Genomic DNA, 16,448 nt, shown 5'->3' on the forward strand with positions numbered 1-16,448 from the left:
TCATGAAAGAACCAAATCCAAGAGCAAGAATGATGGTTATTTTGAATTGTCTTCTTAGTGGGATAAATAATCACCATGCACAAAAGCCTCCCAGCCTGTCTGTGAGGGTTTTACAGATTTGGATAACTGAAGTGGAACAATCCATTTAAAAGTGAGTGACCTCATTCCTTGGACTACTCTCTGAGACTGGATAAAATGGAACAAAGGAGCCAACAACAGCATTTGTCTCTTGATGCTTCCTGACTGCAGATGCAATGTGAGCAGCTGTTTCCAGGCTCCTGATGCCATCACAGGGGTTCATGAAACCTTTGAACTGTGAGACACAAGAAATTCTTCATCCCTTACATTGCTTTTGTAGGGTGTTTTATTGTGGCACTAATAAAATTAATTAATACAGAAAACTAGTTGTATGATGCCAGGGTTTGATATTATTTTTCTATAAAACAATTATGTCTAATAAAAGAATGTAATACACCCATATAAATATTTTGAGGCCACTTAAAGGAGACTACTTGAGCCCACACTTTCAGGAAACAGCACATATTACAATGGAGATCACTAAGCAGGGTGAGCTCAATGGAAGAAGAGAGAAAGAAGGAAAAAGTAGTCAGTAGTTTTAATGTTGAAGAGCCATGGGGAAAAGTGAAGAATGTTTAGGCCTTCTGTCCTCCCTCTTACATCTTTCTCCCACTTTCAGCAATAATGATAACTGTGGTGGTTAGCCTATACACAAGCTCTTCACTTGTATGTGTATAATTCTGCATACTGCATGGGAGTCCCTGGGAACACGTTGCCTAATTTCTTATCAGTAAATAAAGGTGTGAATTCCCAGAATATTTTGAGCAAGTTCTCACCTAAGTGATAATCAAGTCTGACAAGTACATACTTGTGTTCAAAATGAAACAAATTTGTTTGAGTTTTTTTGCAGGGGGTGTAAGTTGATGCAGTTGAAGAATGGAATGATGATGGAACTGTCTGTAAATGTCTTGGCAAACCATGTCTTTTGGTCACTTTGATTATATTATATTATTTGATTTTAACCAGCAAATATTGTTTTGATTAGCTTTTTCATGAGTGTTAACTTTGTAATTATTAATAATTCAGCTAAATTTATTCCACTGAAAAGTTTACCAGGCATCTTTTCTACTACCCTGACTGCTTTATCTCTTTGGCTTCTGTTTTAATCGCAGCCTACATGCGATTAAATCCTTAATCCCTTATTCACAAACCAATATAGCCCCTAATACATCTTCATTGCTGCAGATTTGATAGCCTCCTAACCATTGCTAACTTTTTTCCTATTCCCTCTCACTTATTTGTATTCATTATCTCAATAGACTGCTCCACCTACCCACACTACCGTCTTTTGTTCTTTAGTGTATTACTAATTATTGTTAAAAGAAACACACATACACACTTGTCCTCATTACAAAGAAAATTACCAATAACTTTGCTCAAATTCATGAAAATGTTTCGCCTCCTTGTTCACTACCCCACTCTACTTAGCTTAGCACACATTCCTTGTCCCTGGGGTCAACCACCTTCTGCTGCCTATATGTAGGTCTGTTGGGTGGAGTAGCTCTCAGTGAGCAAAAGACTTAGAAGTTTTTTGCTGGGTAAGTGTCAGGCCATTTGAAAGGCATCCCGTTGTGGAATTCTATTCAAATAGCAATAAAAATAATGCATCCTAGGCAAATAAATATTGCATACATAGACTTCTTTATGGACATATCATGATGAAGAATGACAAGACTATCTCCTGACAGACTCTCTGAGGATATTTGACATTTCTGAATAGAATGATGCAATTTTATGCTTTATTTTGAAACTCTGAGAATATTTATCTAAGCAGGTGTCAAAGGGGCAATCCATGAGTTGCTCTCAAATCAAGTAATTCCAAAACCCATTAACTTTTAGGAGAGTTTTCTTTTTGGCTGCTTTGGAAATCACTTTACTGTGTAAACAAACTGATTTACAGGTTTCGAGGAAAGGAATGTTTTAAAAGTGTCTTTTCTTTTGTTTATGTTGTCACTATTCAAAAGTCACTCAGAGATAGGAAGATAGCCCTTGGAAGTCTCTTGCTTGGCCTCCTCTGCTAAACTCACTAATTTTGGTGGGAGTAGTAAATGTGATCTGACTGTTTAAACAAAATTCTGTGTTATTTCGCCCTGTAAATGGACTAAAGTAAGACAGTGGATGAAGTAGCTTTGTATTAGTCCTTGAAGTAACCACATAAATTCTTTAGGGATTTTTTTTCTGCTTTTAAAACCACAAATGCCATGTAAAATTTAAATAAAATAATACTTAGACAAACGAATATCATTATCAGTATTTTAAAATCTTGCAGTGCTGTTTCTAAACCCAAACATAAATTTTAGCAGCAGAAGCAAGCATTAAACTATTAAATTTATCTATGCTAGCACATGATAAGAAATGGAAAATGCTGACTACTTTGATCTATACATAGTATGTTATTAAAACATATAATTTTACATGACAATTAAAATACAACAAAGAAGTTAGCATTGCTGTCTATTTCTTTTCCATTGAGCTAATAAGCTTGGTAATTAAAACATAGAACACAGGTTGCCAGCATAAAGCCCAGCTCTGCTGCTGATAGATGGTGATACTGTGATTAAATCACACAAGTCTTTACATATATACTTTACTCATCTTTAAAAATAAAGTGTTAAAGTGATAATGTCTCAAATGTCATTGTGAACTTTTACAAAATAACACATTTATTATAGCACAAAGAGTGCCAAGGATGTAGGGCACAGTGAATATCAGCTATAAACACACACACACACACACACACACACACACACACACACACACACACACACACACACATTTTCTGGAGATTTGTCTAATTCGATGTGAAATCGTTTCAAATGTATTTTTAGATGTTGTACGATATCAACTCTCCCCTAGCACATCTGAATGCATAATAATAACCTCCTTAGTTTTCTGAAAGTAAAGTCAAAACAAACAGAAGAGAAACATCACTGACCGTTGAGCCAGTAGTGTTCAGAAATGTCAGTTCTGATGTAATGGTGGTCATGTGTCAGCCCAAGGGATCTGGTGAAGGCAGTGTCTTTGCCAAGGAAATCAGAAGCTGTTCCAGAGTAGAGGTACTCATCTGCAAGGAACAAAGCAAACAGGACTGCTAAGATTATGGAAGAAGAGGTCCACACAACACCCAGCTTATGGACTGCTTAACACTAGAACATGTGCTTCATACATTTTTTCAGATTTTGAAGAATTAACTTAGGTGGAGAAGTAACCCAATTAACTTATCCACAGAGGTTAGAAAGTTGGATATCCCCAAAGGCCAAGAATTCTGATTTAACCGAGGTGCACACATCGACTTTTCTTTGGATACACTCTTCTTTAACATTTATCCACTGTAAGCAGAGGAACATCATAACTAGGAGTTTGATTTTGTAGCAACTGTCACAATATTAAAAATTAAATGCCAAATGAGAACAGATGGCCCAATTAGTATTTACTTAACGGACACAACCTCAGTGACCACAGCTTCTCTTTGTCCAGCCCCTGCTGAAAGGGAATTTTCAACACTGACGTCATTCCTTGCAATTATAACATGTTGCATTCCTTGAGATGACCATGTCTGTAAAGCTCTGATAAACAAAGGGAAGACTGTGCTCTTGCTTCATCCTAAACTTTTGGTTCTATATCAACTGAAGTGAAGCTTTCATCGAGGAGAGAATGAGGAATAATAGAGATGAGAGGAAGAGAGAGGAGAGGAGAAAGTAGTGTAGGAGGTGGAATCAGGGAGAAGCTGCAGAAAGTGAAGAGAAGGAGAGATGGGAAGCAGAAACACAGGAGTGGAAGAAGAAAGAGCAGGAGCATAGGGAAAGAGATAAGGAGGGGCAAGTGTGAACTGGTTGGGAGCAATGTCCTCTGTTTGCACTGCTTGTCAGAGCACTGGGCAGCAAGCAGGAAGGAGGCTGTCCAGGCAGGATGATATGTTGTACTTTAGAGAACTAAAACCCTGCTACTTCAAGAGACTTCCACAGGAAGCTTCTTTGGGTTACGCCCAAAAACATTAAGTAAAATTGACTAATCTGTATAGATCATTCAAACTTCTTACATAACGATATAGTATATCTTCATTGAAGAGTAACTTATTTTTGGAAGCAGAATCTTCAAAAGTCTGTCTGTGTGTGAAATGATGGAAACACTTTCTAATCTCTGCTTATGTCTAGTACATTTCACCGGCCGTCTTGGAATGATTCAATCAAAACCCTGGGACATAAAGTTGGTGCCTGTGGCATGCCATCACCACTACTGAAAGACACCTCTCTAACATATCAGATGCATGCCAATTTTTACTGAATTAAAAAACTTAAAACATAGAGGCACAAATGATAACATCATTAAAAAGCTTAGGTAGAACCCAGGAGAAAAGGAAGCAATGCATCTTTTGAAATTTATTATACTGCATGTCAATAAGTTGTCAGACAGCATGTGCCTTAGCCATACTTTTGATCTGAATATCCAGGATTAAAAGCTGTCATGTTTATTTTTAGAGTTATACAGGGATTTCTAAGAGGGGTCATCCAACATCCATAATATGATTTTTGTTTCATTTTTATTAAAGTCATCTATGGCATCTAACTGAGTAGAAACGAGCATGAGTTGTATAATTTCAAAATACACACTCACTTCAAAGCAAAATTCCTGTTTCTCACCATGTAGAAATTAAAATATCATGGTGCTTCCCTTTTATCATCTAGTCAAACATATGATAAATGAGTTAAATAAGAAAAGACTAGAGTCATGAACCAATGGAGAAATGCTTACTTATAATGTTCATGACTCCAAGACCCTGCTGATGCTCTTCAGGGCACAACACAGCACTACCTTCTTTCAGCCAGACGGTCTCTTCTATGAGAATTTAAGATATACACAAAGGCAACTGGGGCTACACATGTGAGCAAAAAGAAAAAAAAATACCAAAAGGACAAACCCCTCACATTTCCATTAACAGAAATACGGGAGAAAAGATGCTTCAGTGTAATAGAACTGAATTTTGTAGCTTGAATCATTGTTTATTCCTCTCCCTACTTAAGTATTGCTCTATGTGACACCCTTCCTGAGTAAAGAAAGGTCAAAGCTGAGTATTAGCAAAACCCCAGGTAAGTAAAAGGTTTCTTTTTTTTTTTTTTTTTTTTTTTTTTTTTTTTGGAACAAAGAAGCATGCTATTTGCCTTAGAATGAGTTCAGTCAGACATTTGTTTAAAAATCCTCTGTGCAGACATGAAGGAGTGCTGTCACCTCATTCACTTCACGGATGCTGATGTTCATACAGAGAGACTGGCACCAACATGTGGGGAAGGGCTAATCCAAAATTATCTTCAATTCAGTCAGAAAATGTGGTTTAGTCTACACAGGGCTTTTGCAGAAATCGCTTAGACTTAAGACTTGTTTGCCCTGATCTTACCTGTCATTACTGAAGCAAAAGGCTGCTGAGGATCAAAGGGACATTTCAGCCTGCCAGACTCCAAGCTGTGCATGTCTAGTTTAAATATGAGTTCCTGTGGTAAGAAACACAATGACATTTTTAAATGGATCACAGTCAGCAAGAACAGAGCAGATAAGAATGGGTTCCCATTCATTAACTCGATAAAAATGAACCAAGCACACAGCACACGTATCGTTCTGTGACTTAACTCTTTAGGCACCATTGCATCTTGCAAGACTCCATGCAGAGTTTTGTTTCTTCTTCCCAAAGAGGTTCAATAAGAGTTCAGGTTGTGTATGTATGGGTCTCTATTAGCATGTGTGTGCACATATTCGTGAAGACCCTTGCACACTTGTGTAAGTCATAAATGTGGAGGGCAGACATGGTGTCAGGTGTCTTCCTTAGTTGTGTTCCACCTTATTTTGGGGTACAGGGTTTCACATTGAACCTGGAGCTAACCAATTTGGCTAATGCGGCTGGCCAGCAAGCTCAGGAACTATATGTCTCCATACTGTCAGTGCTGGGATTAGAGATGTATGCAGCATTTGTGTGAATGTAGGTTCTAGTGATCCGATGTTAGGTCTTCATGCTCTCACAACAAGCACTTAACCAACTGAGCCATACCCCCAGCACAGGTTTAATCATTTACTTAGACTAATGATAACAGAATTTCTCTCACTATTTAAATGTCCTTATCTTATTTGGGACAGAGTGTGGGTCATGGGCTTCTGAGTATACTCTTGTCTCTACTTTGGATATTCCAGCAGGAAGCACAGAGATTATAGAGCTTTATGTGGCTATATATGAAATAAATTTGTTTTCTGACATGGTAGTGCAGACTTGTGAGACTGTTACCTGGTAAGCAGCAGTAGGAAAATCAGGAGGTATGGGCCTTCTTTTGATACACAGTTAATTTTGTAATACTCTGTCTCAGAACAAAATAAAACTAACTTGTCTCAAAATAAAAAGCAAATAACCAAGAATTTGCTATGTAATATTTGCATTTTGGAATGGTAATCATTATTTTTGAAAGTAAGCATTTTTTATTACACTGAATTCTCTAAGACTGGTGACTTTTAAAAATGCTTAATGACATACAAGTGTTCGCAAATAGGCAGTGAATTTTCAGAGATGTTGATGCATGTGAAGGGAAAAAAAAGTCTGTTGTAATATTTTCACTGTTATGAAAACACTGCACATGGAAGACACATAGTTATTTTGGCAGGAACATCTATTTTTATAATAGTGGCCACAGACAGAATGACATTGGCAGACTTTTGATATTCAGAGGAAAATCTTCTTACATAGAACTTTCCAAGAAAAATATGCATGAATAATGAACACAATCCCATGATCCCCAGTGTCTCATAACAAGGACAACACCACCTTCCAGCATCTAGGGAGACGACTCAGCCAATGTCATTGGGGAAAAAAAGCCCACACTGCAGGCATTCTGGACAGCTTATCTTTGTTATAACAGATTACTCTTACATCAAGAAAGAGCCACACACTGCTATGACATGGAAAGCAAGCAGTGAAGCAAAAGGGACAGAAAACACCAGGTTAATTTCTGAATTATGTTGTCATCATTTTTGAGATTTTTTCCTCTTTTAGACAAGGCAAATCATAACTACTGTCTCACTAAAAAAATAGCAACAGCAATTGAAATGAAGCTGGTTAGCAACTGTTATTCCATAAATTAAAAAACAGACATGTTTTTAAATGTAAATAATGATACCTAGTAGTTGAAAAGGGTATTAGTGAGCCAACAGGTACTGACTCATATTGTCTACTGAATTCTCTCCCCAAATATGCAGTGTAATCTCATTAATAAATCTAGCTTTGCATGGGAAACTGTAAGGGCAGAAGGGCTATGAACTGGGCTCAGTGTCACACAGCTATGGCTAGTAACTAATACAGTCTCAGAATTCCAGGCTCATGGATTTAAAAATGGACTGGATGTGTAGTCTTCATATGATTATGTGACATGATCAGACCCAAAAGCCTTTAACTTAATTGGGGTCATCCAAGGAAAAAGATAGTGGACCCTAGAAGCAGGAAAAGACCCAACAAGAATGCACTTAGGCTTCCCAACTGTGACTGGGGAGTGACTGGGGCAGGGCAGGGGGAGGACTCTATGTTGTGGCTGTCACAGATGTTTACTAGTCAATGAAAGCACACTATTTGCCACTGATAAACAAACCTGTGGACGATAAGACATTAAATGGGATACTAGAAAGGGAAACAGAACTCCCACCCCACCCCTCTGAGTGTGTGTGTGTGTGTGTACTCCTAGGAAAATCTAGAAAAATATTACTAGATACACTGACAATTGCATAGACTTTTGTTTTTAAATACAACACTATTAAATTGCAAAGAGAAGTCACAGTCTTTGGATTTATGGGACTTGAGGACAAAAACTTTCCTGTAAACTCTTGGAGAAGGACACAGCAAGAGAGCAAGTCTTTCCCAATCAGTGCCAGGGAAAGAAAATGAAATTAACTGATGATTTAATGTGTTTCCCAAGACACAGGAGACTCTTTAAGTTTGTAAACTGCATGTTGTAGGATATGCTTCATATAATCACTTTAGTTTAATTAATTACTAACGTGTACCTCTTTGGACAGCACATACAGAAATATTGTTAGATGCTGGAAGATGACTCAGTGGTCAGGATGGCTCAATGTCACAAATGCTGCAAAGCTGACAGGAATGCCACCCTCAGGACTTAATGGAAAGAAACAGCCCTTCCCGTAAAGCTGACCTTTGACTTCCACAAATGCTCCAAGGCACATAAATAATGTGTGTGCAGGCGTGCACTCGCACACACACACACACACACACACACACACACACCTTAAAATGAAATAAAAGATTAAAAAAAAAAACTTCCTTTCTTTCTTTCTTTCTTTCTTTCTTTCTTTCTTTCTTTCTTTCTTCCTTCCTTCCTTCCTTCCTTCCTTCCTTTCTTTCTTTCTTTCTTTCTTTCTTTCTTTCATCTTCCTTCCTTCCTTCCTTCCTTCCTTCCTTCCTTCCTTCCTTCCTTCCTTCCTTTTTTAAAGTTGAAGCTGGTCTCACCCAGTCCAGGCTAGCATTGAGCTACATATGCAGTCCTGACTATCTTTAATGCTGTGCCCTCTGACCTTCCCACCTCCACCTCCCAACTACTGAAATTATAGGTGTGCACTGCCATGCTCATCATGCACTTATTAGTCATTAAAACATTCTCAAAGTTACAGAGCATTAATATAATTTTGTGTACTATATATGCTATGATATACACATGCGTATTATTTTATATATATCACACATATAATTTACATAACAATAAAAATCATAGCTTTTATTTTTAAGAAAAGACCCTGACATGACAGTATGAGACAAGGAAACTCCAACTGTTGAGTTCATTTTCTGCTGGCATCTACTGCTGGGCATGAGGCATATCCTTAGGAGTAGTTTGTTTTCCCAGTGAGACTCCCTTGGAGTCTCATTTGCAAGTGGTTATTCAGTTGGAGATAGCTTCTGAGTTAGGGATGGAGGCACATGTCCACTTCTCCTTTCAGTTCTAGGCCCCCTTGTGATGCAGATGCCTGCAGGCCTGGGCTTCCCAAGTCTCTGTGAGATCATATGCATGGGGATCATGTTGTCAATAACTGCTTTAGTTGAGACTGAAAATAACTCTATATGCACTTGCTCTTCTTGTTATCACTGAATAAACAAAAGCTTAGAAAGTTTATACCATGTGCACAATGTCATGGAGATGGCAAACTTGACCCTTGGAAATGCTCTTGGAAGCTGTTGACAGCCACCGTGACCTCCCTTCTGAGTTTAGATCCCAGTGACCTCCTTGGAGCTCCATGGCCAAATGCAGTATGTGCCAATTGCCACTTTCCCTACAAGCTTGTCACTACCACTAAATAGTGTCACCTTCTAACTCCCTGCCAACTCCCTGGGGTTCATTTCAGCTTTCCTGTTTAATCCTCTCTTTGTGCCCAACACGGCTGACTGGCTGACCACAGTAGGTGTCTTCCTCCACCTCTTTGCATACAGTGTTCCCTCTTATCCTTCTCTTTCCAAGTAAGTTTCTCTACTTGAAACAGAAAGGGTCTGTAAACTTCTAGAAATAAAATGTCTTCAAGTTAGAGATACGATACATAAAATCAGAGCCATGATAAAGCAGGTTCGTGCTCTCCAGGTCAGCTGAAAGTACCAAGTCTCACTATCCCTGTGCTCTCATAATTTCCTTATTCTGAAAACTTGTAATTTGACCCCCTGACTCTTTTGATATATGCCAAGCTAAGTAACCAGCTACATCAAAATTTCCTTTTAAGGAGCTTGACTTTTAAGTGTTAGAAAACACTGTTTTCTTCCTGGGCAGGTTGTGAGTTTGGCTTATAGCCTCAGGCCTAAATACACACACAAGCTGTGCAGTGCTCATGTAATTATACCCTGTGCTACTGTTATATATTGCCCTTCATCATAGCTAGGCAGGACAGCATTACACCAGCAACAAAGAATGATGGATTCAGTTGCCAAATCTCTGAGAGGTTCAGAATTTAACTATCAGCAATTGAGTCAAGCAATTGAGTCAAGCGGGTTAGATGAGTTGGGTAGAGAGGAAATTCTGTCTGACCACAGTCTAAGGTTTGATCTCCACATGCATCCATTAAATTAACATAAAAAACGTTTTCATAAGCCCAGGCCAGGACTGCAAATATGTATGGTTCTTCACAGGAAATACATGCATAAACATGAGGAGAGTGTCTACAAAGAAGCAGTATAGAGTACATGGCTAAAGCTCATCTGGTCATGCTGGTTTCAGACAGACACTGCCTTGGTTGAGCTCATTCCTGAATTGTTTATGCTACACCAACAAAAATCATTTTTACTATTGTATTTATTAGGGATTACGGTGGTACCAACCTCAGTGTTTGTGAAATTCCAAAGAAGGGCAAAGTGCATGCAAGGCACATGACAATCTATGACACAGAGTACTTGAAAAATTCATTTTAGCTAAAATTCTGAAATCTGCATGTTTCTCATTTATTAGAAATGCTCATTGATATCTGGGATAAATTAATCTTAACTAATAAATCCTTAACTTCTGTCCACGAGTTTAGCACAGAGAACCCAATGATTTCCATGTGAGTGAATATCTACATAGAGTCAAGAAAACTATTGAAGTTGTAGTTACTTATAGTCCACTGTTGTTAACACATATATCAGTTAACACATATATCAAGAACAAAATGAAATCATTAATAATATATAATACCATTCTAAGATCAAATATGTGAAATGTGTTTTTAAATAACTGTAATTTGTAAACATATATGTAAAATGTTTATAAACATGAATTCTTATGTTGCTCATAAGATATGTTTACTCAAACTTGTACATTTTGTAGTATAGGTATATATAGGTATAGTAAATTATATTTTCTAATGTTTCATTACCTCCTTGTTGACTCCAAGATCAATATATCCACATAGTGGATGAAATGCTCCAGTTCCACACACATAAGCATGAGTCTTATTATAGGGTTGAAGAACTCGGATGAAATTTGCACATTCTGTCTATTGGGTATAAAAGTGAAAAGCATTAGTATATGGCTAAAAGACAATGCTTCATTTTCTTTGTTTTGGGAATGCATCAATTATCTAAAATAAAGAAAATACAGAAAGGTTAATTTAAAAGGTTTGAACAGTTGACCTAAAAAATGAAAAGCACATACAGAAATTGTGGGTAAAGAGTGATTTTAAAACTTCTTGAAATTATACTTTTGCAGCTAGTTAAAGTGATAGTACAGAAAGCTTTAGGGTTGTATTCAGGGAGGCCCAGAGAATAAATATACACAGAATGGGAAAGACACAAATTATCATGGAGCACGAAATCTCTCTTACTCTGATGTGAACACAGCCCGGCCCCTAGAGGTCCTACTGTCTACAATTCCAACTGTCCAAAGTCCACCAAGCAAAACACTAGCCATATGTGTGTTTCCTACATCCATCTGCGTTCCTGCCTTAGAGTCCCCCCGAGTTCTAGAAAACCAAAAGCCTTTCAAACAGATTCCTCTATGCTGGTTCTTTCCTCAATTTTTCTAAGGAACATTTTTATTCCAGAAAACTAGTGAAGACTCACATTCTTATTTTGCACATGCTTACATCTAAAAAATTCTTTACATTTTCAATATCTTTGGGATTGTTTTCTATAATTGATTTTCTAGCATATGGCACTTCTTATAAAGAATATTTTAGAATATTCATTCAGGTCATTATAGATTATATTACAATTTCCTACTTTACTTCTACAAAATTGTTGGAAGCAACTTTAATTTAAGAGTGGTAATGTCACTGTGTAGCTGAGCCAGCCAGGAATTCAATAAGGCTCCCCTAAAATTCAGAGTAGCCCCCAGCCAGCAATGGACTGCCAAGTTCTGGGATTAGAACTGTAAAATACCATGCCTAGATGGAAACACTTGCTCAATTGTGGATGCATGATTAATGACCCCACAGACCCACAGAATGTTTCACATCTACTCTAGACACTTATCCTGTACTCAAGGTAGGCAAATGCTCAATTAAAATTAAGAACTTAGGAAAAGTGCAAATTCCCCATTCCTGATTTGCCAGAGACCCCACCAATAAAGTATGATCACTCTTGGGCAATGGGAGGTCCTGATGACAGAAAATGTTTCCAGAACCCATGGCTCACACTGATAGAGTGCCACAGTTATAAAACAGGATTCAGACAAAGATTTCAGATTGCCTTGCCCTTCCTCAACTCTTATCCTTCATCCAAGAAAAGATAGTCTCTCCTGTTTTAGACAAATGATTCGCTTCAGGAGAGACACATAGGCTTAAGGTTGCAACAATTTGCCCATTCGTAAGCCCCTCACCCATCCCTACATATGGTCACAACTAGATTTTACTCCTGGCAAACACTTCAATTTCTGTGTGAGAGAGGCACATTTTGTTTTGTGTGTTAATAAACGGTCCCACCTCTTGAATGCCAGAATTCCATGTGTCTCTAACCCTACATTTCCACAGAAATCAACCACGCCCTGTAACTCCCTCTTCTCATTGCCATAGAAAATTGCACACATACAGTGTACATACAGAAAAGCAGAAACACATACGTACACATAAAACAAAAATAAATAAATCTTAAATACAAAAGGAAAAAGTGGCAGTTGTGGCTTGTACCTGACATGCCAGTATGACTAGAATTAGGCAGAGTTCCCTCACTGCCAGTTATTTAATCGCTTTATCAAATGGCTCATTTTTCCACATAGAGATAGAATTTAGACGGCAGTTTTGAAGGGTCTTAAAGAAATGCTTGCATAAATCAATAAGACAACTCCCCTTCCAAGTATACACTATAAAATCTGGATGATAAGGGTCTATGTGAGGCAGCATTGTTAAAAAGGACAAGTAGGAGCCAGCATGAAGTTTAAGATATGTATGTGATGTTTTAATGATTACAGAACAAAAACAAAATGAAAAAACCAGAATCATATCTAGACTATTCCCTATCATTACCTTTTCTCGGAATCATTTTAGGATTAACTTTCCAGCTAGGCTGACATGAAATAAAACATAGTATGTGCCAGTTCTGAATTACCTTACAGGTCAGAAAATGTCATCCCTTAAGTGTTGTTGGGGGTGTTGGTAGAGGGCAGTTCCCTAAGGAGCTGCATTCGTTGCCAAAGGGAAGGAAAGATGTGATTAGATTATAAAAAGATAAGATCTATGACTTTGCATTTTGCCCAGAGCAGACAATTAAGGCAAACAGCACTTGTACTTTACAATGGCCTTTTAATTCATGTCTTTATGTTTTTAAATCTCAGAGATTATGTGATACTTTCTTTTTACACACAAAGTTTCAAAGTTTTGTTTAAGTGGCATGATCAATAATTAACTTGGTTTAATTCACTCAGTGACTTGCTTGGCTATTGATGGTGGCACAATTCTCTGGGGCATGAAGAAAGATAACTTTGAGAAGCAGCGTTTTAAACTTTCCCTGAACTGGCTCACTCATCAGTTCACAATGGCAGCTGATGCTGACGGTACAGGTTGGAAAAGCATTGGATCTCTCCTGTTATTTTTATTCTTTTCATCTAATTTTTTTTCACTCAAACCACACTGCTCCTACTAGAAAGTGTGTATGGTGTTGTCCAAACAAGAAACAGTTTCAAATTGTTATTATTTATTATTATTATTATTATTATTTATTATTATTATTATTTTATTGCTTTTATACTTATTTATTCTATCCATTTGTGTGTAATGTGCTGATATGAACATGCATTTCTCTGGTAGAAGTGCATGTGCATTGGTCAGAGGCCAGATCATTGGTCTGTTCTCTTATCTCATCATGGAAGTGTCTGGGAATGAATTTAGGTCCTCCCTCTGGCTTGTCACAAAGCACTTTACCCACCGGGCAGACTCATCAGTCTAGTGGGAACTTCCTAATTCTTTCAAGTAATATGATAACTTTCAGCATTTTGTACCTCATATGCAGCCATATTCTTAAGAGTTAGATAAATGTAATGTTAAATTAATATTTACAGATGAGACCATGAATGAAAATGTAAAATATTGTTTTCTACTCAGGTAACTAAACAGATAACAGCAAGCCAGAGGTACTTAGACTTTTGACCCCCAAATTAAATGCAGCAAAACTTAATGTGTAATCTGACAACTTACAAATGCTAAGTTGAGTCATTTGTATGAACTATGGGAAGAGGCTCATGATTGAGAAGCCCTTGATGTATTTATCTTTGTTTTGCCAATGCTGAGAACTGAACCCAAAGAGAGGAAGGGCTTGAGCATGTTACATAAATGTTGTACACTGAGTATTTCCCCAGATACATAAGTTCTGGTTTTATCTTTGAAAGTATTTTGCAAAATATTGTGATAATGCTTACTTTTTGGTTGTTTTCCTTAAGTGGTTTGCTAATATGCTTTTTTTTTTTTTTTCCAGTTTGAGACTAAGCTATATGTACCTCAGGCTGGCCTTGAACTTGCCATGTGGCTGAGGCTGGCCTTGGTTTACAGAGTATCCTACAGCAACTTCCTAAGTGTGGAGATTAAAAGCAGGGACAACCACATGTGCTGTTGCTCTCCTACTTTCTTGTGATCATTTCCCAGATGAATTCCTCAGATGCAACCCTGTATGCAGAAAACTGCTTTGCCTTAAATTATTCAAAATGTTTAAGTAAATTCCTACAAAATGAATATATCTAAATACAAGTACACAATTTTGTTTAAAAACAAAATCTATTAGTGCAAGTATGTATTAAGAAAAGAATCTGTTACAGTAAAAGAGCAAAGGAAAATATTTTAAAGGGAAAATGACTGATATGCCTATTTCAGTATTTACAATCTAGTCCTCAAGACAATGGGTGGTCTGAATAAGAATGACCCCTGTGCACTCATGTGTTTGAATGTCTGGCCCATAGAAAGTAACACTATTAGGAAGTGCCATCTTGTTGGAGTAGGTATGGCCTTGTTGGAGGAAAAATGTCACTGTGAGGACAGGCTTAAAGGACTTATGTATGCTCAAGCCATGCCCAGTGATGCATAGGGTCCTTCTTCTGCTTGTAGATCAAGATGTAAAACTCTCAACTACTTCTCTAGTACCCTGTCTTTTTGTATGCTGCCATATTTTACATGATGACAATGGAGTGAACGTCTGAAACTGTAAGTTAACCCAATTAAATGTTTTTATTTATAAGAATTGCCATGGTCGTGGTGTCTCTATTCGCAACAATAAAACCCTAAGACAAGTGGATAATTTTCTATGAGGGAAAATATATGTCATATAAGTGCTTGTCAATAACATAAACACATACATGTCTATGTTTATAAATCTGTAAATAATCAGTAAAAATGGCAATCAACAAGATACAAGGGACTGCAATGATGAGCCATTAAAAGAAGTAATCTTACAATTATAAAAATACGTAGTACTTATAGCAATTAAAGAATTTCAAGCTAAAATACATTGTTTTTCCTTTTGTTAGCAACAGTTGAATATATTTATTTTACACTTCCATGCATGCACACTGTATATTCACTGTATGCTGTATCCATCAGTAGCTAGGACACAGAAAAATACATCATTTTTTTCACAACTCCAGCATTTATTGAGAACATCCATTGTGCTGAACAAATTTCCATATACTTTATGTGTTTACCCAGTGACACATCACACAACAACCTTATGGGGCAGCAAGGTGGATCTTATTATTCTCCTTGGTAAGTTAATAACTACTCTATGATCCCAGGGTATGACAGTGGTGAAGCCTGGATTGCCCATCATGGAGTTTACATTTCCAATCTCTGAGCTATCCTAATTCCATGGAACACCCACACTGAATGCAGGATGGCTCAGTGGGTCAGCGTCTTCCTTTGCCTTCCAACCTATAGCTTCCTACTCCAAATAGCTCGTCTGGAGAGTTTTTTTTTTTTTTAATTTGGTACAAGAAGTGCTTTTTTTCTAGCCATGACTGTATTTGTTTTACCTCTCCCCAAGTGAATACATCTTTTAACTATGGGCTCCTGCTTGGAGTGTATCATCAGAATCTTAAAGGTCAGTTTCACTACATGGACACAAAAAGTTTCAAGTCCTTGACTAGTAAAAGACTACTCAGTAGGCAATGATCTCCTCAATATTTATATGAGGATTCTCGCATACAGGATCATTTGTAACCCCAAGAAATACTGGGAATCAACCAAGATTCCAATACTAGGACATTCATGAAAGGATGTGCAAAGGAATGCAGAGGTGCTTTTGAAAATGGCATCAGAAAAAGTTGGTGACATAGGAAAGGCTAAAGCACTCTGAGAAGTGACAAAAACTGTTAGGACAGGCTATGTTTACAGTGATTTCATCCTGATAATTAGTAAGTAAATAAACTACAGGAATGCACATTGCAACGTTACCTGCTGTC

General features: G+C 37.4%; 1 protein-coding gene across 1 annotated transcript in view; it reads right to left on the bottom strand.

Moving 5' to 3' along the window:
* The window catches only part of Sema3d (semaphorin 3D), a 111,695-nt gene that overhangs the window by 55,034 nt on the left and 40,213 nt on the right, over positions 1–16,448 (bottom strand). The window contains exons 4-6 of the mRNA XM_035451650.1: positions 10,948–11,067; positions 5,471–5,564; positions 3,014–3,142 (exon numbers count right to left, since the gene is read on the bottom strand). Of these exons, the coding sequence (XP_035307541.1) occupies positions 3,014–3,142; positions 5,471–5,564; positions 10,948–11,067 (343 nt within the window). The remainder of the gene's footprint in view (positions 1–3,013; positions 3,143–5,470; positions 5,565–10,947; positions 11,068–16,448) is intronic.

This window comes from Cricetulus griseus (genome assembly GCF_003668045.3).
Source record: "Cricetulus griseus strain 17A/GY chromosome 1 unlocalized genomic scaffold, alternate assembly CriGri-PICRH-1.0 chr1_0, whole genome shotgun sequence".
Lineage (NCBI taxonomy): Eukaryota > Metazoa > Chordata > Mammalia > Rodentia > Cricetidae > Cricetulus > Cricetulus griseus.